The 27,180-nt window shown below is 40.2% G+C and overlaps 2 protein-coding genes across 3 annotated transcripts in view; both read right to left on the bottom strand.

The window, feature by feature from the left end:
- Positions 1–4,116, bottom strand: part of MAP3K2 (mitogen-activated protein kinase kinase kinase 2) — a 48,826-nt gene extending 44,710 nt beyond the window's left edge. For both annotated transcript variants that reach the window (XM_036386633.2, XM_036386634.2), the window contains exon 1: positions 3,832–4,116. The gene's annotated coding sequence lies outside the window, so the exon portion shown is untranslated. The remainder of the gene's footprint in view (positions 1–3,831) is intronic.
- Positions 4,117–9,551: 5,435 nt separating this feature from the next.
- Positions 9,552–27,134, bottom strand: PECR (peroxisomal trans-2-enoyl-CoA reductase). The gene is made up of 8 exons (XM_036386287.2): positions 27,017–27,134; positions 23,852–23,985; positions 16,358–16,523; positions 15,597–15,678; positions 13,951–14,047; positions 11,660–11,770; positions 10,925–11,036; positions 9,552–10,802 (listed from the first exon to the last, which is right to left on the bottom strand). The coding sequence occupies exons 1-8, from the start codon at positions 27,132–27,134 to the stop codon at positions 10,714–10,716; spliced, it is 909 nt and encodes a 302-aa protein (XP_036242180.1). The 3' UTR covers positions 9,552–10,713.
- Positions 27,135–27,180: the final 46 nt, after the last annotated feature.

Genomic DNA, 27,180 nt, shown 5'->3' with positions numbered 1-27,180 from the left:
GTCTTCAGGTATGAAGACTTGGTGAAAAGAGCACAGAAACCATTATCCTGCATTAGTATTAATATTTGGATGAGAATTAAATGGCTTAACTAGCACCAAGACAGAGTTAAATGTTAAGAAAAGCCTCCTAACAACAGTGATAGTCATATGTACCAGCTATAAATAGACCAGTGAAGAGGTGTGGTATTCCCCTCTTCTGAGTTTTTTAAGAGAAGATCAGACAAATGTCTGTCACACATGATTTCAGCATATTTCCTTCTGTCTCTGGTGGGGGCTGAGAAATTAAATTCCTTCCTTTCTTACACATCCATCATCCAAATCAGAAATGTTCATCAGTGCTATCAAAGCTGAGCTTCAAAAGTACAGTCTTTCCAACATAAACATCAGAAGCATGTGAATTTTATTGCATTGCTGTTGTCAGATTGTTCATGTGCTTGGCACAAATCATCTCAGGAAAACAAAAAGCAGCATCTTTTACTGCTGCAGATAATCCACAAATGATGACTGAAAATACAGGAAGAGAAGCAAGTGAGAAAGATATTGTGAAGGATTCAAAGACAAAAAAATGGCTGAAAACAAAGTTACAGCAAAGAAAAAATACTTCAGCTTAAAGAAAATTATTTCCCTCTCACATGAAAATTGAGTGACAGTATGCTGGTATATCTTAAAAAAGATGCAATAATTTGAGATAGAGAAGTACACATAAGTAAGACTTCACAAACAGATGGGACAAAGACACGTCTCTACAGGACTCCCTGCATTACCAATTCCCAACTGCCAGTTTTTAAAGGAACACGTAGACACTTCTGCTTTGGTCCTGCTCAAGTAAGTCCAACTTCAAATAACCTCATCAAGATGGACCCTAAACTGTGCCACATGTGCATTTGTGGGTCAAGTATATATAGCAGTGGTTCCCATTTCCCAGGAGAATCCCTGTAATATCACAATACAGAACTCCATCTTTCCTTTTCTCATTGTCACCAATATTCCTGCTGCTTCTAGAAGATTACATTTAAGATGAATATATTAAAACATCCCAGAAAACCTTGCAAATAAGCATGGTTAGTCTAAGAAAATGGGTTTACATAGAGCCATAAACTTCATTTGTCATATTATTAAATCAAGATGTCATGCCAAGATCCAGAAGTGAGAAGTGAATCACACATAACATACTGAATTCTGAACACGTTCCCATGTTTCCAATGTTATTCTACAAGCTGTGTGCAATTATAGCATGCATGATCTATTTTGACCTTAGCACCACAAAACACAAAATATTAAAATAGCAAAAGAAGCATTTCTTCCTAAAGAGATTTTTCTTTCTTCTTACAGAAAAATCAGTGTGTTTAACAGAATTTACGTTTTTTTTTCTTTTTTTAGTTTAATACTGTGTCAATTCTACTTGAGAATTCTAAAAGCTTGCATTTAGAAATTGAACTTTCAGGACAGCAAATCTAATAGTTTGCCTAATTAGATAAACCTAGAATCACTAGGCAATATACATATTTACATTAGCTTGTCATGTGTATGAAAACGCATGACATTTTCTGCAAATGTATTTAAGATCTACTTAAATACATCAATCAGTCAAATTTTCATCACTCATTTCTTTTTCTCCAAAAAGTCTAAACAAAGGATATTGTTAGCAGTACAAAACACCTAAGAAGATATTACTAGAAAGTATGTTCATTACTCCAAACTAAATGGGTGCCTCTCCACAGATCAGAACACCATTGCCTGTGTGTTGTGGAAGAGGGGGAACAAATGAAGGAAATCAATCTATTATCATTCTCAGGCTGCATTTTATAAGAAAACATTACTTTTAAGTTCAGAGGATGCCCAGTTAGAGAGCCACTGAACAACTTCTCACAAAACCAGATTACTCATTACTTCTCACTTAAGTTTGCTGAGGTAAAAAGTCAGCCTACCTTTAATATGAAAGAAAAAGATATAGAACTTTAGATTGCCGAGATTTCAAAGCTTTTTTCTCCATAGTTCCTCACAAATACTTATTATTAATGACAAACCTTGTCATTCTGATTTGTACCCAAATATGAACAACTTCTAGGAAACGATCAGGAAAAAATGTGAAGTAAAAACTGTAACTGTGGACTAAAGTTACAGCTTGACCAACTTGCTTGCTTTCTCCAGAGCAAACTATAATAAAACAATCTCTCCAGCATTTAGAATCACTAGGCTTTAAATTCCACAAGCCTGTGCACTGACTGGCTTTCCCAGCATTCATAGCAAAGAACCACTGAAAAAAAAATTGAACGTTTATTCATTTTTACCGTAAATTAGTTTTATCAACATAAAGCAGAAACAACACAAAAAAGCTTGCCTACTGATATTAAACAAAAACATAATGCTCATTTCACCACATGACTAAATTCTGTCACAGCTCTCTACCTAATAACATTTACTACAAAACTCCTAAGTTTTTTTCCAAGCTATCTTGGAAAAAAAAGATTCTCTGACAGTTCAGAAATCTCAGCAAGCCAAGGCAAGCAATGCAAAAACTTCTGTTTTCTTCACCTTACTCCTCTATTAGTGCCAGGTAAACCACCTGTTCAAACACCAACACAGAATTCATCAAGGCAAACTCTACACAAATTTTTCTTCTCAAGCAATGAGTCAATCTGACAAATGTTATCTTCCTGTTCTGCTTTATCAACATACACTAAAACCTTGGGGGAAAAAAAATCAAATTAATTATATACAGCTTTCTACCTGAATCAAATCTGAGTTCAATATGTATTGGTGGTAGTCATGATAGAATACGTAGTGTAAAGGAAACAGGAATTATAGCAAGTTCTGATTTTAAAATAGATTTCAGAGGAAATCACTTATTTACAGAGTCACTGTAAGGAAAGGTATAGGTGAAAGCAGGAAAAAAATACCAAAAAAAGCACATCAATGTCCCTTCCCTTAAAAATATCCACAAGGAATTCCACAGGAAACAATACTTTCTAGGCTATTTCGTTAGTGAGTGCTCTGCCACGAGAGAACCCAAGATGCTGTGCATGACAGGCCTGTAGCCATTCACCCTGCTAACACGTCTCTGCCATATACACAGCAATACAATTCCGAGGGCCTCCAACGCTCTGCAACGTGCTGCATTGTTTAAGAAAAGAAACGTTGTAGTTGAGAGACATTTTCTGCGCGGACTAGAAATCCCCCTTATTTCAAGGCAGGCTTCTATTATCTTTTACCACCCTCTTAGAGGACACTGCATGATACAATGCAGCTTAGAAGCTCTCAGCTAATTTAGCGCTTTGATCTTCAGTAATGCCACGGCCAAAAACTAAAAGGAGATTTATGAAGCAAGAGCAACCAAGGGGGAAAAAAAAAAAAGGCAAAAAAACCCTCCCAACCTCGTGGGTGCCGCAATGCACTTCAAAAGCAACACGGGAATAAATAATCCAACATTCACTTTTTCCCCTGACAAAAACATCTCGCAGAATTTGACCTACATACCCAATTCACAGCACTACCACTGCAGAGCAATTCAAAGACGAGAAACCACAGCAGCATCAGCGAGCAATCACGGCAAGGTTCAGGGTGACACAGAAATACTCGGCAGGCACATAAAACACTTAAGACACTGCAGCGGTAATGTAAGCAAGCAACACTAGCGTGTGTCTCCCGGCACCGCAAACAACTACGCCGCGCAGCTCCACCTGCACCGGGCCGGCCCCGTGCTGCCCCCGGCCCGGGCACCTCCGGGACGCCGGGCCCGCCCCGGGGCCCCGCAAGGCGCCCGGGCAAACCCGCCCCGGGGTTCCCCCGCACTGGGGCCGCCCCCCGCCCGCCCCCTCCCCGCGCACCGACCTATGTCACGGCGGAGGCCGGGCGGCCGCCGGGGACCCCCCGCGCTTCCCAGCGGCGGCGGGAGCAGCCCCGGCTGGGCGGGCGGCGCGGAGGGAGCGGCCAGGATTCCGGAGCGGAGCCCACCCCCCCGGGGGAGGGGGGGAAGGGGCCCGGGGCCTGCCCGCGCCGGAGCACGGCGGGGACGGTGACAGGCGGCGCCGAGGCCGGCGCGGAAAGAGCGATGCGACTCGGCAGGCGGAGAGGAGCGGAGCAGGTGCCTCGGGGCGCTGCGGCCGCGGCGGGGCCGGGCCGGGCCGGGCCGGGGGTCCCGTCGGGCGTGAAGCGCCGCGGCTGCCGCTGCTGCCGCCCGCGAGCTCCGCCCCGCGCGCGCCGGGCCCCGTGACGGGGAGGGAGCGCGAGGCGTCACCGCGCGGCGGCGTCACGACGAGGGGGCGGCGCGCGCCCGGGGGCTCCGGGGGCGCGTGCGCGCCGGGACGTGCCCGGGGTTCGAGTCCCGCCCGGGGTTCGAGTCCCGCCCGGGACCCTCCGCGGGCTGAGGGCACCAGGGCCGCGCGGCTCCTGCCGCTGCCGGACTGGCGAGCCCAAGAGAAGCCCGGCCTCGAGCCGTTCCGCCGTGCGAGGGCAGGACGGGAAGGTGCAGCGCGGTAGAGCCATTGCCATTGCTCACTGCAACAAATCCCCCGCCCCTGCCGGGCCCCGAGCGCAGCCAGCGCTGCCTTGACTTGCCTCTCACGGGGACTGTGCGCGCTTTTAGGACAAGTTAGAAGGGCGCTCTGCCACCTTCAGGGCGCCCATTGCTCCCGGCACAGACTGGCCGCGCTCCGCAGGAGGCACCTGCTTCCCGCAGGAAGTCCTTGCATGCAGGGAAGAAGGATGCTACCCTCAATTAATCAGCGAGGAAGCAGTCCCTGATACGTAGCAGGGCAGCTATTACAGATACCCTTGCGGTCTTTAGTAGCCGATGACGGTAAATAATAGCAGGGCACTGTAATTAGTTTTGTACAGATTTAACAGTAACCTCAGAGGCATGAGCCATTGTGTGTGGGATGTACAAATGACCTGTGCGTGTTTAGCGGCGCCCTTTGAGACACTGCCAGGCCCGGTGTGTTCACACAGAGACAGCAGTGACCTGTGCTGGGGCACCTGACTCTGCTTTGCTGCTCACATGCTGCTTTCTGGGCATGTGCTAGGAGGTATTTAACATGTAAGAGATAAGAGGTTTGCAAATCCAGTTTGCAAACCTCTCAAAATCTACCCAAAACAAGGGTTGGGGGGCTACTTTTGGGTCACCCTTAACAAACCTCTGAAATAAATCTTAAACTTCTGTTCAAGTATTACGTGTCAATTTCCAGTGGGAACAACATATGAAACTAAGTAATTGCCCATTCAGGTCATAATCTGATTATTTTGAGATCTTCAACCAAAATAGGCTGCAGAGAATGATAAAATAAAATACCATCATATTTTTAAAAGGCACTGAAGAAGACAGTGCTAAAGAGCATCTGGTGAAACACATCCAAGAAAGGCACAAGGCACTGACTCACTGATTCCAGAGCCATCATGCAGGAGACATAGTCATCTCAAAGCTAAGACACTTTGCTCCAGAATTGGGGAAATTGTCAGTGGTTTTCACAAGACGCTTGTCATGATCAAGAGTCTTTAATGAGGAAGTTAAAAAGGTGACCTTTTCTGCCAAACGATGGGGAAACAGCCAAGAAAATGCTGATGTGTGATGCTCCTGCACCATCAAGCAAAATCAATGAGCCACAGCTGCTTACACAGCTTTGAAAACACATCCAGTGTTTCCCTTGCCTTAATGTTCCATTTCATTGCCATTTGTCAGCTTTAGCATCTTGTAACTGGTTTTAACTGATGGAGGAGGGCTTAGCAAATGGTAGGTTTTGAAGTCAAAGTTGTTTCACTTCAGAAAAAGCCAGCAAGGATTGTGGAAGATCATCTCACGTTCCTCTGCTCGTGTGATGCTCTGTATTGCTGCACAAAGCCTGCCCAGCACAGAGCAGCATCCTGAGAGTGCCTGGCAGAGGTGATGTACATCCTGACAGGCATCAGTGTGACCATGCCATAATCCTGAAATCAGAGCATCTTCAGTACCAGGAACAGGATAAACAACTAAATACTGACTCTGAGATAAAAAGTACCTATCAACACCAAGGACCAGCAGTTATGACACTGGCTCACAGTGAGCTCAGCCCAAACCCAGGGGCATGATTCTGGGATCATGTGTCATGCAGAATAAATCTTACAGGAATAGTGTAGTTGCTGATATGGAAAATAACAGTAAAAATAGCTGACAGGAGTTGAAATAAAGTATATCAGTTACTTATCCATTCAGTTCAGACCCTGTACAGGTGACAGAAATTGGGAGGTGTGGGGGTGGAAATCATAGAGTAAGCACATCTCAGAATAGTGTACTCAGGCAATTGACTGAAATCTGGCAGAATGGCTTTCCCTGAATTCCAGAATCAATACCTCATTGCAATGAGAGGTTCTCACCTCCTACATGTATTGCTTCAGGCTAACAAGTGCCTGTATTAGTTGACTCTGGAGCCACAGCTTCTAAACACTTTAAAAAGGAACAAACCAGCCCCTTTTCAGAGCCATGCCATCATTCTCCTTTTTCTCCCATGTTTCTTTGCCTCCCCACCACTCCTTCCTATAGATGGCACCGTGTTACCACATTTTGAATGGCATCCAGAAAAGGGTAAGTTAGTGATTAATTTAATATATATTTAATCAAATGAGGGGTTAACTGACAAAGGAACAAGCTGCTGGAGACAAAGCAGATAACAGAAGTCAAAATGGCTTGTTCTGGGAACTGCAGTAGGGTAAAGCTTGAGATGCCAGGATGTTATAACATGATCCAGAGTCTTTCCTTACCAGCAGGAGGGCCAACAGTCTGTTTATACGCTTAAATCCAGCTCACATGCATTAAGGAAACAGCAGTATTATTTCAAACCTTTGCTAGTCATGTGTGCTATGCTCCTCTGCCTTCCCGTGACAGAAGGAAACAAGTGCCTGCATCTCAGTACTTGCACCCAATCCAAATGCACCATCACTGTAGGGCTGATGAGAAAAGAAGGAAGAGCAAATATCTTGGGGAGGACAGTCCTAAACCCCTGCTAGAAGATTTATAGAAATGTAATATACACTAAGTGATCTTGGGCAGCAGTACTGATAGGTTTGTCTGCTCCAACCCCATCACTGCAGTTTATGAAGCAACCTATTTACCTTTAGGACTCAGCCATATTCACTAATCCAGAATGCAGACACTGTTGACTTTACTAATAGCACAATTCCCCTAACATCTGCAGCACTCAGCCATTTAACACAAGGCTGCTATTTGAGATGGCAAGGAGAAACTGGGAGATGCTGATTAGAAGTATATTAAATTACACCATCTTGCAAAGAGCACACTTTCTTAAAGATTTAGGGGATATGCTGTGTGACTGTTCAGAAGACTAAACACAGCCATAAATGCTTGTAACAAGCAATGCTTGCATCCTATTAGCTCATTTACATCTTAAAGCAGACAAGGGACCTTACTGCAGAATGACACTGCACAGACTGATCTCCCTTTAGCAAACATGACAACTGTTAATCTTTAAAGAATGAAGATTTTACAAGATAGACTTCATTTTACACTAAGTAAACCCACAGAATAATCAGACTTCACTTTATGCTAAATAAATACCCTGAATGAACAATATTCTGCTTAAGAGTACAGATACAAAGAGTATCTGTACAATGTAAGGCAAGTGCAGTTGACAGAAACTGACAGAAGTTCCCCTTCACTGAATTACACTGCTGTCACAAATGTAAAGTTCTATGACACATATTCAGATATAACACCAGATAGTGGTGTATTGTAGCAGTTGGTAAGCACCTATTCATCCATCAAATGAATATCTGATAAGGAATAGGCAGAATAGGCAGAGGCTTAGCCAGAGGTAAATACTAAAGCAACCAAAAAGAAATTTCTAGCAGAATGGTAAATGTAACTGTCATTCTAACATTCTTCTCTTTGCTTATTACAATTATACAGGGCAGCAAATGTTTACATTTCAGTGTTTGGTCAGTAAATCTTGATTCTTTCAGGGATTCCTTAGCCCTTTTCTCACAGTTGCTTTCACCTCCCTTGTAAAATAAATCAAATCAAATAAAGTCCTGTTCTCTGAACTCCAGATACCCCAATCTTAAGGTCAAGGATGTTTTTGCTACCACACCCATTTCTTTTAACCTCTCAATGCCCTTTGATCAAGGGCTGTTGGCATAGGAAGAGCGTTGCTACAGTTGATATTATCTGCAGCACTACAGCAGAAACCTGAAACAGTCTTGCTGCCAGCTGACACAACACTGCGTTTCTGCAAGGTGCCGCAAAACTTTTCAAATCATTTTAATCTACATAAATATGGACCAAAGAGGCAAGAACAAAATAAAACCTCTGTTCTGAGAATTAAACACTTCATGTAATCCATGGTGCAAGATGAAAAAACACAAAAACAAAGTATACCCCTCAAAAATACAGATTAAAAAAAAAAACCCAAACAATAAAGGAAAGGCTGTGATTACTGCAAAACCACTGCAGCGAGGGAGTTCTTATCCTAATATCTAAACAATTGTGATTAAAATGTTAGTATTATGCACATTAAGCCTCAGCTCATGAGATAACCTTAGTATTATTACTGGGGGAAAAAAAGGCAAAGAAAAGCAGACAACACTGATGTGTCCCCTTCTCCTTCCAAGGATGTATTTTCTGTATTTTTAAACCAGATTTACCCTTAGAGTATTCTGAGTATATTCTCCTATTGCACTAAGCTGAGCACATTACAGCTCCACAAATGCTGCCATTTCAACTTCCTGCCAGTTAAAAAGAAAAAGCACACACAGCCTCTTCTAAAGAACTAATATACATCTTCTTAGTACATCCATTGCTTTGCTGAAGGTTGAAGAAGGCAAGGTCAAATTGTATTCAGCACAAGCAGAAAGGTTTGTTATAGTTTTACTTGTGAAGGAATTTATTAACTGCAGACTGAACCTGTCTCCCACACAGGAGAATGCTCACCTTTTTAATGTCCTCATAATTTCCTGAGATGAATGATTAATTTCACCATCATTACATATAAACTTCCCCTCTTTATGAATATTCACACTATAACATAGTTAAAGAGGAAATTTGCAAGATTAAAAATTGATGATTTCCAAGTTTGTACTCAAATATTTCAGTGAACATTTCTAGGATATAATAAAAGTAATCAATTCACTTCCATTTCACTTTAAAGCCACAGTGCACATGTACTATAGAAATTCACAGTCAAACATAAAGAGGAAGTAAGTTCCACAAGTCTCAAGCTTATTCATGTTTAACCTTCTTTTCCAGAATGATGTTAAGGATGTTGAAAAAAAGTGTTAATAAACTAAATAATTTCATTTGAATGCAATGGGCTAGACTTCTAGAGTTAGTTATCTAACAAGTGCATTTGCTTCCAGGAATCCTCTTGCTGAGTACCCTGAACTAATATTTGCAATAAACAAAATACACCTTGCAAAAGAGGTTTGAAAAAAGTTGGCTTTATCTCTGTACCAACTTCTCACAGTCACATAAATGACTGTCCAGTTACTAAGAGGATGGTTCAAACTCCTCCCCCACCCAACACTGGCATTCATTTCATTTTCATGAAAAAGCAATCTACATGTACCTATATAAGAACACATATTTTACTGAAAGACACAAAAGTCAAATATCTTTGCAGAGAACAAAGAACCATCAGACTCTTACATTCAGTCCAAAATGAAGTATTAGAAGTTCCCTTCTATAGCAGCAACTTGATTCCAGGAATTTCAGTTTTTACAGCAAACAAGCACAGTCATAACATAATTTTTATATTTTCACTAAAGTGAGGAGACATGGGAACATTTGCCTTAAAGTGAATAAAAAATTTACAAATATAGTCTCTTCAAGTCATGGATTATAGGATTTCTGGTTTTTAAATGGCATCTCTGCATTGTTCACAAAAATCACACCTGAAGACAGTAATGAGCAAAATTCTGTTAATATTGTAAGGCAACAAGTATGGATAAAAGGTGTTTTAGCTGGCAAATGAGGAATTCCAAATTTCTCTTTTACTAGTGTAGCATACTGAAGAGAACACTGCAATATAAACCATGGATTTTGCATGTTAAATTGTTGAATCTATACTGTTCTCCATCACTGTATTTAGTATCTGCCTATTCTGTTACCAAATTTAAGTTGCAGCCAGCTTAACTCCATTATGTCGTTATATCTGCAAACAATTCAAAACATTCAAAATATGATATGCCATATTAGTTTTAAACATTAATAACAGTATTCCATCTTATTTTTATTTATTTTCAGAGAAATATTTACTCTACTTGGTCTTTAAAACCATTGCTGAACACTCAGTATGTGGCTGAACAGAAATAGTGTAGAGCTAACACTGACCCAAGGGTTACTGATGCAACTAACAGTAAAATATTTAAATTACCTTCTGTGTAAATTCATCAAGGACAGAAGGATTCCTAAACATTCCCTCTTGGCTATCTTCACTGCAAAATAAATATTCTTTTTATTCACTTCTGGCTGGGATTCTTCATTACTTAATGCCTGTGCAAATGGATAATTTGTCTTTTATATCTTTTCCGTTCCCAAAAGACTGAATGTTTTCAGGGTGAGTGTTTTCAGAGAAGAGATGTGAAATGTAAAGCCTTTCAAAAGTTTTAAATATAAACCAACAAAAATCAAGGCACTTAATGTAGTTACATATGAGCAAAATAAATTATTACTGAGATTAATGTGGTGAAATCACAAAGTGATATTATTAGCAAGGGTAAAGTCTCTTTCTTTTACAGCTTTGGTTTGAACTTGCCAGAAACAAGCTTTTTCAGCATTTCAGAATTTTTTCCTTCTGGTGGGGAGGGCCATCTGTCATGATCTGAGGAAAACAAATAGAAGAATTTACTTAGTTGATTGAGAAACTAGACATTTTACTTTTGTGTCCTCCCACTGCACAACTTTGATCACTTGAAGGGCTTTATTTTATAGCCCATTTCTTACCAGGTATTTCTAGGCCATGGCCGTACAAACTCTGGCCACCATCCACAACCATGGTTATCCCAGTTATGAATGATGCGGCTGGAGACAGCAGGAAACATACTGCAGGAGAGATCTAGCAAAAGAATGGCATTTTAAAATCTTAATTTCAAAATCTCAAATTTTAATCTTTCTTAAACTGCTAGGAATTGTTCATGTCAAAGAAGCTTGTGAAATTTTTTACAAGCAAGATCTAGTAACATTTTCTACTTAGTAATAAAAACTGTAACAGCCTTAAAGCCATCCTTCCAGCCACAAACATCAAGCATTTAACAGAGGAAAACCAGTATGCTGTCACAGAGCAGCATCAGATACCAAAAAACAACAAAAATGTTGATCAGTTTATCAAAGATGCACATTCTTGGTGGAAGAAAGCTAAGTGCTTTTAAGATACACTTTTCCCCCCCTTAATATTCATTCTTTCATCCCTTCCTGCTGAAGTCAACTTTTTCAAGAAATAATGTCTACTATATCTACAACACTTCAGCTGTAAGAGGCAGCTGAATTAAATTTTCTGTACAACAGTGACTACTGGTTAAGTCCCTCACTTGGCACAACCACACACTGGTACAAGCTTTCTTCGTTTTAAATATTCCATCACAGTGCAAAATTAAATCTTTTTTGTTCTCCATATAATAAAGTGGCTTCAAAATAGAGACAGAGAAGTAGGTGTACCAGAAGCATTCTGAAATACATTACCTCCTCAGGAACAGCTGACCTCTTGGCAGGAACCTTTGGTATGCTCTTTAACCACATCATTACACCTTGTTCTCCATAGTTTGCAACAGCAGTTTCTGAAAATACCAGTCCCTATTTAAAATAGTGACACTTAAGTTCTCTTGCATACATTTAAACTGATCATTCTAAAATTTGAAGTTGTCATTACTGATTTTCTGTGGGACTGAACTATCTAAAGAGCACTTGAATACAAGTTTTTGAATGTAATGGCATAGTATAATTTATACAAGAAGGTAATTTGGCTGCTAGCCACATCTCTGTTCAAGCACAATAATTCTGATTATTCTAATTCTCTGCTGTCACTTCAATAACAAAAAATTGGAGTATTAAAACAGACTCTGCTTTGAAATTACAAGCATTTCATGTTAAATTACAGCAGGAAACTACAAAGCCACAAGAACAAGTTCTCAAAAGTTTCTTGTCATTTGTAGGAGCACTAGACTGATTTATTGTGAATTACAGAAGCAGATTTCAGTCAGAATTCTGACTCTCCCTACTTAGCTGCTCCAGAAGCAGAAAAAGATGACTATGTTTGCTCTGGTGACCACACAGTCACCAGAGTGACTGGTGAGACGGAAGTTTTGAGAAGGAGGATAGCAATGTGAACACAGAGTTACATCCACCAGTTAGGACAGAACTTTTGGGAGTCAAGTTAAAGTAAAATAGCAACATTTGATTTCACCCATGAAGCATATACGCAGATGTTGAAGATACTGTATAATGTATGTGAAACTGGTTTTTTTCAGACAGCACACTTCCCTGTCTATGTATCCATTCCCTACAGGTTACTCTTCTCCCATAAAGCAGTAACAATTTTGTATTGTTACCACAGACCTGATGGGTCCACAAAGGTGACAGAAGTATTATTGTAACTATAATACAACAGGGACTTCTGTTACCAGTATAGTAACAAAGCTAGCAAATACTTCTAAAAGAGCCAAAGCCCTGAAGTGTTTGCTTGTCAAAAACGTCTTCTGACATGTGCTATATCTAATCAGCATGATTCATTAGGTAATTAGCATGCCTGAAAAGTATATTCACATAATAATGCTGTCTTAATTACTTACTTCCCCAAGACTTGATAAATCAGAAAAAGCAGATAAACAGGAAATACAAGTCAGTACATCTTAACATTTAACATGTCTCCAGATGAATTGGGTCTCACAAAGGTTACATAAAAGCCTTTACCTGAATGATTAACAAACATCTGCCATTAAGCATTCTACGCTATGCCAAACAAAGCAAGCCAGATGTTTTAGGACAAGAGGCAAAAAGAATACACAGACATTCTACAAAAATAGTAGCAAGATCTTCCTAGGGATCACTTAAACAAGCATGACACTTCATTTATGACACTCACTGTGAGATAAGCTAAATTCTGGCTGTAGAAGTAGCTGGACAAAGTTTATGTTTCCTCTTTTAATTTCAAGGGAGTAAATGTGCAAAATAAATTGTGTATGAGAGAAAATTACAACAGATCACACATTCTCAAATGTCAAAGCTAGAGCTTCTATATAACTTCTGTATCTGCAGCACTACAAAACATAGCTGCTCTTTCTATACAGTTATTTAAAACAACTCTACCTGCTGTCTACTTCCTCAGAAATGTGGCAGGCATATTTTAGCTGACCTGTATAGTGGTTTCCTGTCTGCATGAATTTGTTACCAAAAAAAATCAAAACATACATTTTTACATATGATTTCTCTGAGAGAAGGTACATTCCGACTACAGTCTCTTTATATGCCTAAAACTATACTAACTTAATATGTAGGAGACAAAGTAAAAGGCATTATGTGAGACATTCAGAGATTTTCAAAAGTTGGTAAACATAGGTGGAAACCATCAGCATACCTGAACCTCAAACAGAAAAGGTTTCCTGAACTCAGAAGTAATGTATCCATTACTGAAACACAGAGCATTCAGTAATTTCATGTCAAGGCTTTGTAAGACAGGTCACCAACTCCTACCAGTATTATTTCATTTAGCTATAAAAAATCTAAAAACCAAGCGTGCCAAGTCAAGGCAGAAAGCAGAAGCAATTTTATCCCACATCCTCTGACTCATCATCCAAAAGTACAAAACACTGTCAAATGGTCCAAAGAACACATTAAGGGAATTATAAATAAACAACTATATAAATAATCCACAAACAGTTACTGGTAATAAATTTAAAAATCTGTTTTGGTCCAAAAGCTCTAACTATGAACATGTGTAACAGGTAATTTTAATCAGACCATTTGCCATTACTTACAGGAGCAACACTGTTGATTCTCACTCCACTGTGAGCCCATTCTAAAGCTAAAGTCTTGGTTAGGTTATCCACTGCAGCTCTTGCAGCTCCTGTGTGCCTATGGAGAAAAGAAAGCAAAGGAGGCATCTGTTCCCTTAGCTAGGAGTATCCAGTGGTAATTCTACTGCAGCTTCATTAGGGTATTCAGAGTAATTCTCTATGGCTGGACCAAGCATCTGGAAGAGAGAGACTCTCTAGTTTCCAAGTTTGACCATAGCTTCACTGTTTAAACAAGCCATGCTGTGATTTCCTGCAATTTCATTGCTAGAAATACTTAAAATCTCTTTCCCAATGCAACATGGGGTCAGCTACACTCTACTGCAGGAGGAGGCTTCTAAAATAGAAACAGCTGAAGTTCAAACTGTAAAAATACCTGTAGCTTGCACAGGTAAAGCAACACTTGGAAGAACAGTGGTCTGAAAGATTGTTTAAATCTTCTGACAATCATGATTAAAGTAAATCACTATTCAAAAATTACTGTAGGTGGATGGAGATAGAGACATGAGAGTCAGTGAACTCCTACGCCTTGCTGCTGTAGGTAACCAGTCTGAAATGATTACAAGCTTGAACAAGTGCAAACAGAATTACTGCAGCAATGAATTGTAGACAGTTTTAGTCAGAGAAAATGAATAAATTTAGCTGCTTTAGCCTAGCAAAACAGACTAAGAGGAGACAGATACAATAGCTTCTCAGATACAGGGAAAGGATATGAAAAACTTAAGAAAAACCAAAGATAACTTATTCATATGTTTAGGCCAGAAATAGATAACCTCCAGGCACACTCTGAGAAAACAGGACAACTTTTATGTTCAAAATAAATATTTATAAAAAACTCCTATCAGGTGACTTTAGACATGAGTGGTGGCTGGACTTGTAAAGGCATATCTTTTTCAACACTACACTTTTGCAAGAAGTTCCAATCAATTTAATTTGGAAGTAGTTTTGTCTACCCATCTACATACAATGGTTGCTTAGGAAAATTTTTTCACTGTGATTCAGAATGAGCTTCTTTTTCCTCTTAGTTCAACTCAAATTGAAACATCTTCAGCCTATTTGCCATGATAGCTGAACCAGATACCACAGTGGAGATACTGAAATAACTGTAGCTTCAGCACCACCGTGTGGATCTCTATATTTATTCTGTACTGTGAAGAACAAGCTAGTGAGAAAATATGCTGCTGTTCCTTAAAAATGTTGGTTTTGAAAGCATTCAACCCTGAATGAGGACAACGAGAGATAATGCAACACTTGCTCAAAATATATTTTTATATTTCTTCAACAGAAACTCATTTTCCAAGTTAAAAAAAAAAAAAAAAAACAAACAAAAAAACAAACAGCAAAGGGAACTATTACCAATTAAAGCTTCACTGGCAAGTCTTGCTTCATGGTTTCTTACAAACAAGTGGAGAGAGACCAGAGATGCCATCTACTGGATTAGTAAGAGATCCCCAGACATACTACCAAGTGATACTCTTGCTCTCTCTTGACCTAACTACTGTATTTCTATACTCTGCTGTGCCCAGTGCACACCTCTCTGAAGTGTTTAGGAACAGTTAGTATTTCTGAGGGAAAAATATAGGAAAGTATAAAAAGAAAATATATATTACGACATTCCAGGAAAGCCATTTCTCACGGCAGCAGTAATGTTGACAATGGCTCCTCCATGTTCCTGCATCCAGGCATTGTACACTGTATGAAGGAGGAAGATAACCTATAAATATCAGATGAAATGCATACAAATGAACTTGCCAACTGGAAACCAAACTTGGAGTCCTAACTGCAATCACACTACACATTTGTCATACTGATTTAGAAGAACAATCTGCTATTTGTAGCACAGCCTTGCCAATCCAGAGGTGAAGCCATGAAGCAGCAGGCACGGTCCAGGTAAAGCTCAAGGGTTGCAAAGAAGCACTCGATGGAAATCGATTTCATGTTTTCATGCAAATTACTTTATTTTTCCACATTCCAAATGCTATCTGAGAATGACATACCATACTTAAATTTAAGCCTAAATTTATATCCCTGAAGAAAGTATTTTCCTTTGTTATACACAGTGAGTACAGGCCACAAAAGTTAAGTGGTTTTCCTATAGTCCTTTAAATGAGTACCCAAGTCAACTGACTTCCCAAACTTGGCCTTAAGCAGAAGATCATGCTTGCCTTAAATGTATGTTTGTATATATGAACAAATGTAATATACCATTTAATGCAAAGCTTGGGATAAGATTCAGGAAAACAAATACCCACTGTCAGGTAGGTGCATGAAAAGAAGCAGCTAGGGAAACTTGACATTTCTTATCTTCTGGTATTTCTGTAAAAAAACAAAACAACAAGTAAACATAAAAAGCTCAATGTTCAGACCTTACCTGCTTTGCAACAATAGAAGGTCCCTGTAAGATTGGTGTCTATCACAGCATTCCAGCCTTTTGCACGGATGGCTTCAGAAGGACTTGCAAACTGGCCCCCTCCGTTATTCACCAGGAAGTCAATCTTCCCATGCAAACTCAGTGTAGACTTCATCAAAGCTTCTACCTGAAACAGTATTTGTTAGTGAGGTATGCTGATCAAGGTCTACACCCAGTTTTCTTCTCAGACAGTGTTTTCTCCCTCATACCCTTTTCACAGAAAAAGAGGAGGTCTAGCCTTCAGAGAGGCTTTAGATTGGTATGACAGGATTAGCCAGCTAAGAAGGACTGGGTTGTATCCATGTTTACTTAGAAAATTTTGCTGGTATAATGCAGGTGTTGCATAAAATACCAGCCCTAAAGAAGAAGGGGATTTAAGCTGCCAAAGATTTGCAAAATCAAACAGACATAAAAGCCCTCTACACTTGACCTACTAAGAATCTCCTGATGTTTTTTCAGAAGAGTGGGGGTGTTCACATGAGATCTGCAAAGAGTTCCATATAAGGTAGCTACTGTTATTTTTATCTGACCATATACCTGACCATTTTAAATAGAAAACATAACTAATCTTGTGGAGTTTTATCATCCTTATCTAGAAGTTTAGTATATTCACTACAGCTCTGACATATGAGCTGGCAATAGCCAGTCTTCTTACACAAGGCAAGAAGGTTAATTACCCTACAAAACATGAAGTCTAAAAAATGCTGGAAATACAAGTTGTTTTCTTTAGCAAAAATATTATTGCTAAGTAATAAGAACGCCATAGCAACAACTTAATGTTTATCTCAAGAAACAGGAAATGGGACAAAATGATTGTTTCCTGCTTACATCATCAATCATAACTATATATCATGCATCAGTTATTCCTACTCAATCATATATAAAAAGATAACCTAGCATCTGTGGTCAGAGAAAAACACAGAAAAAAAATCCCCAAAAGTCAGGTGGAGCAATGCTGCCACTCAAGCAGATTGGGCTAGGGGAAGGATATCAACCAGCCTTGCTCTGTATTGAGTTAGCAATAGAACATCAGAAACAAAAAGAAGTGCAAGCAATGCATTATCTGTATCTCACAATGAGTGTTACCAACCCAGTCTCACAAAGGCTGCCTTACTATTTACTTACTAATCTTTTATTTCTAACAGCACAGAATGGTTTGACAGGATAGTACGGATCCTGTAAGGATGCACCTCTTGAAAGGAAAAAACCCTAAGCAAGCATATAATGACTGAAAAACTAGTGCCTGCTGAGGAAAAAATGCCTTCAATACCTAAACTCAATGTTCAAATTCTGAATGTCATCCTATTCCTCACTTATTAATCACTACAGGTTGTGGGATGTGAGGAAAAAACGCAGAAAACCAAAACATCTGTGACAGCAGTCCCAAACTCACAGCTTGCGAGAACAGCCGTGCCACAAGGACATTCTGGCTTTTACTTTTCTCTTGTTATGAGCAAAGGAAAGTCATGTCTGGCTAGGCAGCAAAGGTTATGCTTTGCTCAGCAATATCAAACTCTTCTCCCTGTCAGTCTGAGAATCTTGCTTTGAATATTATTCTCTGTAAGTCACTGAAATATGGGCTCATTTATGGAACACAAATGGTTTCATACAAAGATTTGAACAGACTAAGGCCATTCAGTGGAAAGACGAGAGAGAGAAGGAAGAATGCTAATGATAAAAGAAAAAACAACTGAAAACAAATTAACAAGAAAAATCCACTGAGAAGAGACATTAAAGCAACTTTTCAACAGCTGGACAAAATGTATGTTATATGCTATAGCATATCAATTCAAAATGGTTCATATGCTGCATTTAAGGAACTGTTGTTGTTCCTACATGTTGCACCATATTCTCAGGAAAAAAAAATTAAAAACCCAACAACAACAAACACGTATCAGTTCTGCTTTCTGAAAGCCAGGAAAGGCCAGAAGGCTCTCCAGTGACAGCTCAGATGGCTCCAACTGTAGCAATCTTCACAAAGCCTTCGGTGCTGTAGGAAAGTATCACTGCAGTGCTGCTCCCAGTTACAGTAAACACGGTGACTGCAGCCAGCAGCACAGGGAGAAGGAGGGTCCGGTAGAACACATTTAAACCACAGTGACTACTAAAGAAGATTCTTTTCTATTGCTATAATTAAGATATCCACTTGGAAGGAACTTCTTAGAAAAGCTATTAAAGACTCTCTTTGGAAGGAAAGCAAAACTGCATGAGGTAGAGCTACTGTTTAAGACATTCTTCTGAAAAAGACAGAAAAGAACAAAATCAGGCACTTCAGACATAACCAGAAGATTGGAACGCTGCAATAAGGAACTTTTGTGTGTGACTGCAACTTAGAGGTATTAGGCAGTAGCACATACTCACAGACAACTGAGATGACAGCAGTCACTGACTCAGGGAAAAGGGACAAATGTCCACATGCATTCACAGGTCACCCTGGGTCAGTAAAATACACAGGCAAACGACCCACTACAGAGTTTTAGAGATTTGTGATTTGGTGGCTAAAACAAAAAGGCATTCTGGCACAGTGGTAACAGGTATTTTTACTGTGTTACTGCTGTGTTATTTAAAACTACAACAACAGGAATCTCTTATCCACAACTCCCCACCAAGCCACAGTCTTTCACGACAGGCTTCACACAGACAGGCATTAAGTATTTATAAACCAACTGAGTCTATGCTAAGCTATAAAGTTTATTGGAAAAGAAAAGCTACTAGTGAGTTCAGACACAAGGTATGTGCTAAGTAGCACTACTGAGCCTGTCTGAAGTTGTCTTGTTGATGTCCAACTGACAGATTTTACCCTCGGGGTCTGGTCCAGCAGCAGGTTCTGCTGCTGGAGCTCAAGTATGGAAAGGAGACACCATGGACAGAATTCTAAATTGTTGATTTCAAGAACAGTCATGGCCTACCAGAAGTACAAGGATTTATCTTCACTTACCTAGACATGTAAGCTTCTACTTATCTAGGTGCCAGTTAAAGAAATGTTTGTCCACAGAGTATAGCAAAAAGGCTTTACAAGTGTAAGGATTTAAAGAGTACTGCTGCCTGTCTCAAAACACTGTCAAAGCCACAGAAGGAACTTACCATAAGATGATAAGGCAGCAAAGCAGGAACTTGAGAGAAGCACAGAAGGGAGGAATTTGCAACAGGAAAGCATTAATTCCAGGCCTAGCAGAGGTAAGATCAGGTCAGAACATCTTGGTTAATGCATCTGGACAAAAGCACCCACTGTGGCAAACTGTGGGAAAGGAAGCAACTGCTCATACACATCACCCCAAGATATGGGAATGGCACCTGTGACCGCCCCATGGGTACTTGAAACCTGGCCAGTGTGAAGGTGGCACCCCCAGGAGACTGACAGGACACTGCTGCATCCATGGCTCGTGACTATCACCTGCTTGGTCTCTGTCTCTCTCCCTCCCTTCCTCCCCTTAATTCAGACATTCATTCCTCATGTCTTGTCCCTGTCCAAAGATTTTGCTGTAGCTCAAAATTCAAGACACAAAAAGAGATAAATAGAGATACATGTGCACACAGAACTGTCTGGTTTGCATCTCAGCAAGAGAAAACTGATCTGCTCTCAACACACTATGAGGACAGGAAATATGCAAACAATGAAAATCACTTCAGTTTCATAATCACTAAGAAGCAACATCTATCACTGTATACACTCCAAACCACAGGAAAAGGGAACAGGTGCACAACCACTGCTCCAGGATAAAGCCCCATGACAGAATACAGAAATATATTCTGATCACAGAATAGAGAAACCTCAGGTCCTCTTATCCCAGAACCTTCTACTCTGCCATTTTTAAAAATAAAACAGGTTTTTTATTCTTTACAGACCACTCAATGGAAAACTAGTCAAAGCAGCAGCAAACTCATGACAAAAATAAGCCTGACAGGTTATGCAGTGGTTCAAAATCCTCCATCAAGCAGGATTATTTCTTGCACATTAAACAAAAAGTAAGCTTTGCTAGAAAGCAAAAGGATCTCTGAGGATGAAGATTTAGAGACTTAAAAATGTGAATTCATTAAGCTATTCCCATGATACTTGCCATCAAGCTTCTGCAGTAATTAATTCACTGCACCTTCTTTGCCTCCTCCTAGGCCAGAAAGAGCTCTAGCAAACATCCTGGACTACATGATGAGGGATCAACCTTCTAATGCTTGAATTTCACAGATCCAAACTAGAGGCATGAACCATGTCATCTTCAAAGCAGGTCAGTTACTTTAAGATTTGCAATAGGAGGCAAAAAATAATCTTCTGGCAATTTGAAATCACCTTCATCTTTCTTAAATTTTACCTATTCAAAGTCCCTTCCTCCAGTTTATAAAATTCAAACCAGGACAAAATTTATAGAGGCCTTTAGAGATATGCAGAACAATTGACAGAGAAGGAGGGATAAAAAATTGGCATTTTGTAGTAAAAAGAAATGGCTTGATCCTATAGGTGATGAGGGCGGCTTCCTTTGAAACAAAGACTTACTCTTAAAAAGACTTCAGTGAGATGTCAGAGGGAATGATATATTAAATGAATTATGTACTTCAGGAAACTTCCTGGGCTTTGAAGCTTGCGATAGATCACTTCTGACATCTAAGGGAGCTTGAACTCCAAAGTTTTTTCTTTTCTTGTTGAAACATTTATACTGTTTTTCTCCTGCACATGTTCTTTGGTACCTGGTATAAGAGCTAAGAAGGAGGATGTTGTGACTCACAGGGAATTCTTGAGGAGGCTGCTCCTCTCTACCCAACAATGCGCTCCCGTGATTTCTGAGGTAAATACTCTTCACTCACACTAAGCTGAAAGCAAACAGTGAGTTGTAATGTTGCTAATGAGTAGCACACAGAGCCAACACAGTTGTAACTAGTCCCACTTCTTTCATGAGGGAAACCAAAAGCTGACATGCCCTCCAGTCCCCTCTTCCACTGTAACAGGAAGCTCTTCCTGTATTTGTGAAAATACTGAAGTGAGTTATATTACTGTGTTACCTCTACTCAATATTTGCCTCCTAAGCTAGAAAAATCCTTAACAATATCTTTTACTGATTCCTGTTCCTATGACTCCAAGTTCTAGGCACTAAATTTTAAGTTAAGAATGGAGTAGGTTTGGAAAGTGGATGTACAATACTCTTTGAATCAAAGTAAAAGCCCAAAGGTACTTTTCCTCTAGTTTCCACAAGGCAAGCAAGTGCAAATTAGGAAAAAAGTACTTTCACCATTGCTGCTCTAGGAGACATAATAAAGAAGTAATAGTAAGCAGTGGGATGTGGAAAACCTGCCATACACCTCAGTTCTGACAGATTTTAGCAGTGTAAGTTAACAATTGTTAATTTGAGTTTATCTAGTTTCAACTTACACTTAGGTGCTTTGGTTTGTAAGGAAGTGCTATCCTCACTACAAATTTGAGACCTGAAAACACAAATTTCTGGTCCAACAGTAAATTTAGAAATTAAGTAACACATGATCAGGATTTAGCAATCTTTGAGAATCTCAGCATTAACAGAAGAGAACAGAGCCAGAGAGGCACAAGCTGAAGAATAAAAATCATAGGATGTCTCTAACCAATAAAATATCTGGTCTTGGAGATGGGCATCTGGAATGGAGAAATATTTACCAGGTACACAAGTTCTTATGTTAACATGCAACAGAAACTGCATTCCTTATTCAGATTGTCAGCAAAAGGCTTATGAAATTCTCATAGTATTTTTTTTTTCCTAAATAGGACTTCAACAGAAATAAGAGCAGTTGCAGAACTGAAGTGAGTCAAACTATAAGACTAAATCAATGACTGAAAAGCTCAAGACTTTTGAGAGTTCAATCTGCCTTTTTCCTCTGAAGCCTATCTTCAATAGAAACAGACATGAAAGGACAATGGTTGAAGAGAACTTCCACTGATAGGAGACATCCAATAGAAGCTTCACTAATATCATATGAAAAGTTCTAGGAAAGTTCAGGTGTGCCTGCAAATGGGTAGAGTTTAAATTGGAAACAGGACAAATTTATGATAAAACTGCAAGGTAACAATAAAGACAGAAGTTTCTTCATATCTTTACATAGCATTATAAAGAAGGCTTGAAAATACCTTCAAAAATTTCCAAAGCCACTTAAGCCTGTTTTGTCAAATAGGTATTTAGCCACACTTAAGAAGGAAACAAAGAAGGAACATCAGTTTAGTGGAGATTACCTCATTTCACCATCCAAGCAAACCCCAAACCATCTCACAGAACACTGTAGTTCTCACTGATCAATTTCAGACTGATCTAGAAAATAAGATTCACCTGGAGAAGGTTAAGCATGGCAGAATACTCTCTGCAAGAAACAGACCTGAAGAAAGCTTATCCCTTTTTTCCTCTTTACCTCTTTTCTTTCCTGTAGCTTTAATCATGCAAGTTGCCCTCTGACATCTGCCATAACCTATTATGTTGCACTGCTGATGCCAGTAAATACACACCTAAAATTCACTGGTAGGTGAAGTGACATACTGCACAGCCCCAGGGTTCCTCTCCTTCAGGAGAGAAAGTCTGAGTAGATCACTATAAATATTTTATGGCATGAACTGTTCCACAAGGGAAGAATTTTAATTTTTATTTGTTCTATGGCTATATCGTAGAATATTTCCAGAATCCTTATAGCTACTGAAGGTCATTAATATTTAGGTTAAGAGAGACTTTGAGAGGTTTAAAAAAATGTAGCAATCAGTGGTTACTGGAAGATTTTCTAGCTGTTTTCAAAAACTTGAAAATCCAACCTGAAGTTGGACTTTTAAATATTTAATTACAGAGAAAAAAATTACGAGGTGCATGCAGACTTCTGAAGAACCTGGATTATGTACTTTTGCTCTTGATCTTCCATTTTTTGTAAAATGAAGAAAAAAATTAAAAATCAACTTGAATAGTAACAGAGCTTGCAATGAGGCACACCTCAAACTGTAACCAAAATTTCTGACATGGCTAAAATATTATATATATCTCTGGGGTTTTTGGCTTACTACAAGCTAAACTGACAATGCAGGGCACTTGTGTCAAGTCACAAGCATTAAGATTCCATGCTACGCCTTCCTGTTTGAAGGAACTATTCTGAGGCTTCCATCTTCACAAGTTTACACCCCCTCACTTCTGTCACAGAAATGTGACAAAGAATCATGCTAAGTGGGCTCTGCCTCACTGTAGAACATGCCAGTTCCAAGGCCTGCATCTCCCAGAAATATCTGAAATATGTAGCATGGTCAGAAATATATTTGCCAATATTTACAAATGCTTTTTTGCTTAGGTGGCTAACAAATGTCTTCCCTTGGGAAACACACCTATCCAGATCAATTTTTTATCTTTGCTCCACCTTTCCCCTGATCTAAGCTACTTTTGAAAAGGCCAGAAATCTTTGGAGATCTGAGAATTTATACACACAATTTGCTTTTGATATGTTGAGCCCCAGAACAAGGTCAATAATCTTTACCTCTTCTTCTTTGCGGATATTGCACTCCATGGGGGTCACCTGGGCAGGACTCATAGAGGCAAATCTGTTATTCAGCTCTTCTGCTGCAGCTTTTAATCGGTCAAATTTACGAGAGGCAATAACAACACTGCAACCTGTGTGCGGAGACAAAATGAAACATCATTCAGCTAACACAATATTGCTATATTTTTAGTAACATCATGGAGATGTCTTGTAGGATGTGCATTTATTAGTCACTGACTAGAAAATACAGTGTTGAAGTTCTTGCAAGAGAGAGAAATACCGATGTCAAATGCTTCTTAGCAACAAGATCCCTCTGTGCCAGGAAAAGAGCAATTAAAAAAAAATGTCCACAAGATTTCCTCTCCTTCCTGCAGTAGAGAAGATAACCTGTGTGTTGCAGAGTCAGCAAAGCAGCTTTCAGACATCACTCCTGCTGCTGCTTCTGCACACAGCTGCCTCATTTATCAATTAAGTGATTTAAAGATGTTTCAGCAGGTCTTGATTACAAAAAATGCTTGCTCTTAGAACCACAAAAATAATCTTGTACAACTGGCTGTAATTTTGAGTAGCAGTGAGTAAATGTAATGGTCTGGTTTTTAACTCTACAGAGACTGAAGGAAAGGATAATAGCCTCACAAGATTAATCCCTATCTGCAGTCTACAGACAGTGGGAACAGAGCCCTCCCTGTGGCACTGCAGAATCCTAGCTGCAGAAAGGAGAGGAAAAAAAAATCAGGCAGGAGCTCAAGTACTCCTTTTTTTCAGCATTTGGAGGCAGAAGGATTCATTCTACAGAGAAAAAACAATGCAGGTGCCAAATTTAAGTCAAGCACTCACACTACAACCAGTCTGATCTCTTCTGTCACACCAGTGGACTCAGGACAGCTTTAAGGCTTCAGCAATTGCTACCACACAGACTAAACCAAAGGACACCAAATTAATTCCTAGTGCAAATCCAGCAGGCAATTTCATGTAATGATAAGCAAATGGATAAGTAAATTACTAGCCAAGCAGGCAAGGAAATCTTGCTGCCAGTTTGCTCCTTCCATCATCTTAGCATTTCAGCAGAAGTATTCTCTTCTTCATATCAGGTCTGCTGCTCATCTGCTTTAATATAAACCATCCTCAAGCAACCAAAAAAAAAGGGAAAAAGTTAATATCTTGCCAGGCATGGGGGTTTTTCCCCCCACCTCTGTTGCAGAGTGGAATTTGGCCTCTCATGTGATCAAGCAAACACCAGAATCAAATCAAAATAACTAGGGGGAGGAAAGAACAGCAAGCTGTTCATTTGACTCAGACAGTCTTGTGAATCTATATATTAAAAAAAATATTAAAAATAGAGGCGTTTAATTCTTCCAGGGGGAAGCTTTACAACTACGTATCCTTAGGAATAGGAGCTTCACCTTTAATTAGTGGCTATCTTAAAACAACACATATAAAGACAGTAGTCTCTGAGGTCTCCTGATTTTTTTTTAAGAACTCCAGTCTCTTGCACAACCATCTAACTAAAGTAAAGTTCATAAAATGCCACACACAATTACCAATTGTCACAAAATATTGAATCACAGTAGCCTAATTGTATTTACCAACTTAAGTGCTTATTAATACACACATTGATATAGAATAAGGTCCAGTAAGAGACTATATTTTAGCTAAATGTACTAATTGGGAGAGGGAGAGATTCTAATCACTGAAGAACATTACGTACATACTGTGCAAGCTGACAACATCACTTAATTTTCTTCACAAAGAATGACTGGACCATTTCCTGATGGGTCAGGAAAAAGGGCACAAGTTTCCAGATAAAAGGTTTAAATTTGTCCAGAAGGCCTCAAAGGAGACTGGTTATATGAACATTGTATATCACAACTAGCATTATGTGTCACTGCTCCTATGCCTGTAAGAACCAGTCCCCCTTACCTGAAGTGCAGGGTATACATGGAAATAGTTCCTAATCATTATCTTGTCAGGAGTAACCAGCAAGTCTACAGGTAAGGAAGGTTATTCAGTCACTCTTAAGCTCTGTATATCTCTTCATTTTTTCTCATGTGCTTTGTATAGATTTGTTTTCTATTGTGTTCTATTTAGGCTGTTATGGACACACTTTTGTTATTGTATTTTTCTTGAGAAAAACAGCAAAAATCAAATTAATCACAATTTTAAGGTAACTGGGTAACATCACCAACCAACAGTATGATGATGCTTTAAAAGTAGCTCTTTAAAGCACAATGTAAGGACACCTAAAAAAAATAAATACTCATTTCCCCATAATACAAAGGTAACAGAACTAATCCTCCATTCAGCTCTACAAAGCAAGTGGAAGCTGCGGCACAAAGGCCAGGAGAGGCAGAGACGTCTCCCAGCACACCCTTAACAAAGAAAGCTCTTTACTATGCAGTGCAGCGGTGCACATTCCAGCACCGCAAACCACGGGAGTGTGACACCGAGAGGTGTCACACCAGCGCTGGTATTCTGAAGGCGCCGAATCTAATCGTGACAATAAACTACCCAAACCCAGGCTGATGCCGATGATCCCTTAGCAGAGTTGAAATCTGCAGGAAAGGTTTTGCAAGGTGGATGTAGGAGTCATTCCTACCTCTCCTGGTCTCATATCAGACAGTCAGGAGACTGCCTTTCTCTCTAGGTTTTATCACTTCTCTGTATTTAGCGTGGAAAGAAAAGCTACGCCGTGCACCATGAAGATGTTCTTCAATTTCAGGACGTTCCTGAAACCGCAGACACTGGGAGAAGCACCACGTCTCTAAGATGTTACTGTGCAGGCAGCATTTAAGGATACTGCTCTGTAAGAATCAAGGTTCAACAACCTCGTAAATCCTCCAGTTAAAACGAGACGAGAACTCACTGAAGGGAGAGTCGGAGAGAAAGAAAGGGTCCTGGTTTTAACATAACCTCGCTGACCTCTGTGTTTAAATAGCGAGTGTTTTGCGGGCCAAAAGGCACAGCCCCACATCAACCTCACCTCCTACCCCTTGCTGACCCTGTCACAAAGTCCCACCCATGGGCTCCTGGCGCCGTCCCCGAGCGCCGTCAGGACCCGAAAGGCAGCAGAGCCCGCGGGCACTTCCTGACGGCCCCTCGAACTCCACCCGCCCGGCCCCGCTCCCCCACCGGGGCTTCCTGCGGAGCCCGCTCCGCGCCCACCTAGCGCCAGCAGGTCGGCGGCGATGGCCTTGCCGATGCCGGTGCCGCCGCCGGTGACAATGGCGACCCGCCCGCGGAACAGCCCCGCCGCCAGCAGCCCGCGCCCCGCCGCCGCCATCTTCCCCCTCCTTGCCTCCCTCTCTCCTGCCCGCCTCAGCCGCGCC

The sequence above is a fragment of the Molothrus ater genome, chromosome 7, assembly GCF_012460135.2.
Source record: "Molothrus ater isolate BHLD 08-10-18 breed brown headed cowbird chromosome 7, BPBGC_Mater_1.1, whole genome shotgun sequence".
NCBI classification, from domain to species: domain Eukaryota; kingdom Metazoa; phylum Chordata; class Aves; order Passeriformes; family Icteridae; genus Molothrus; species Molothrus ater.
This window is presented reverse-complemented; position numbering and strand designations above follow the sequence as displayed.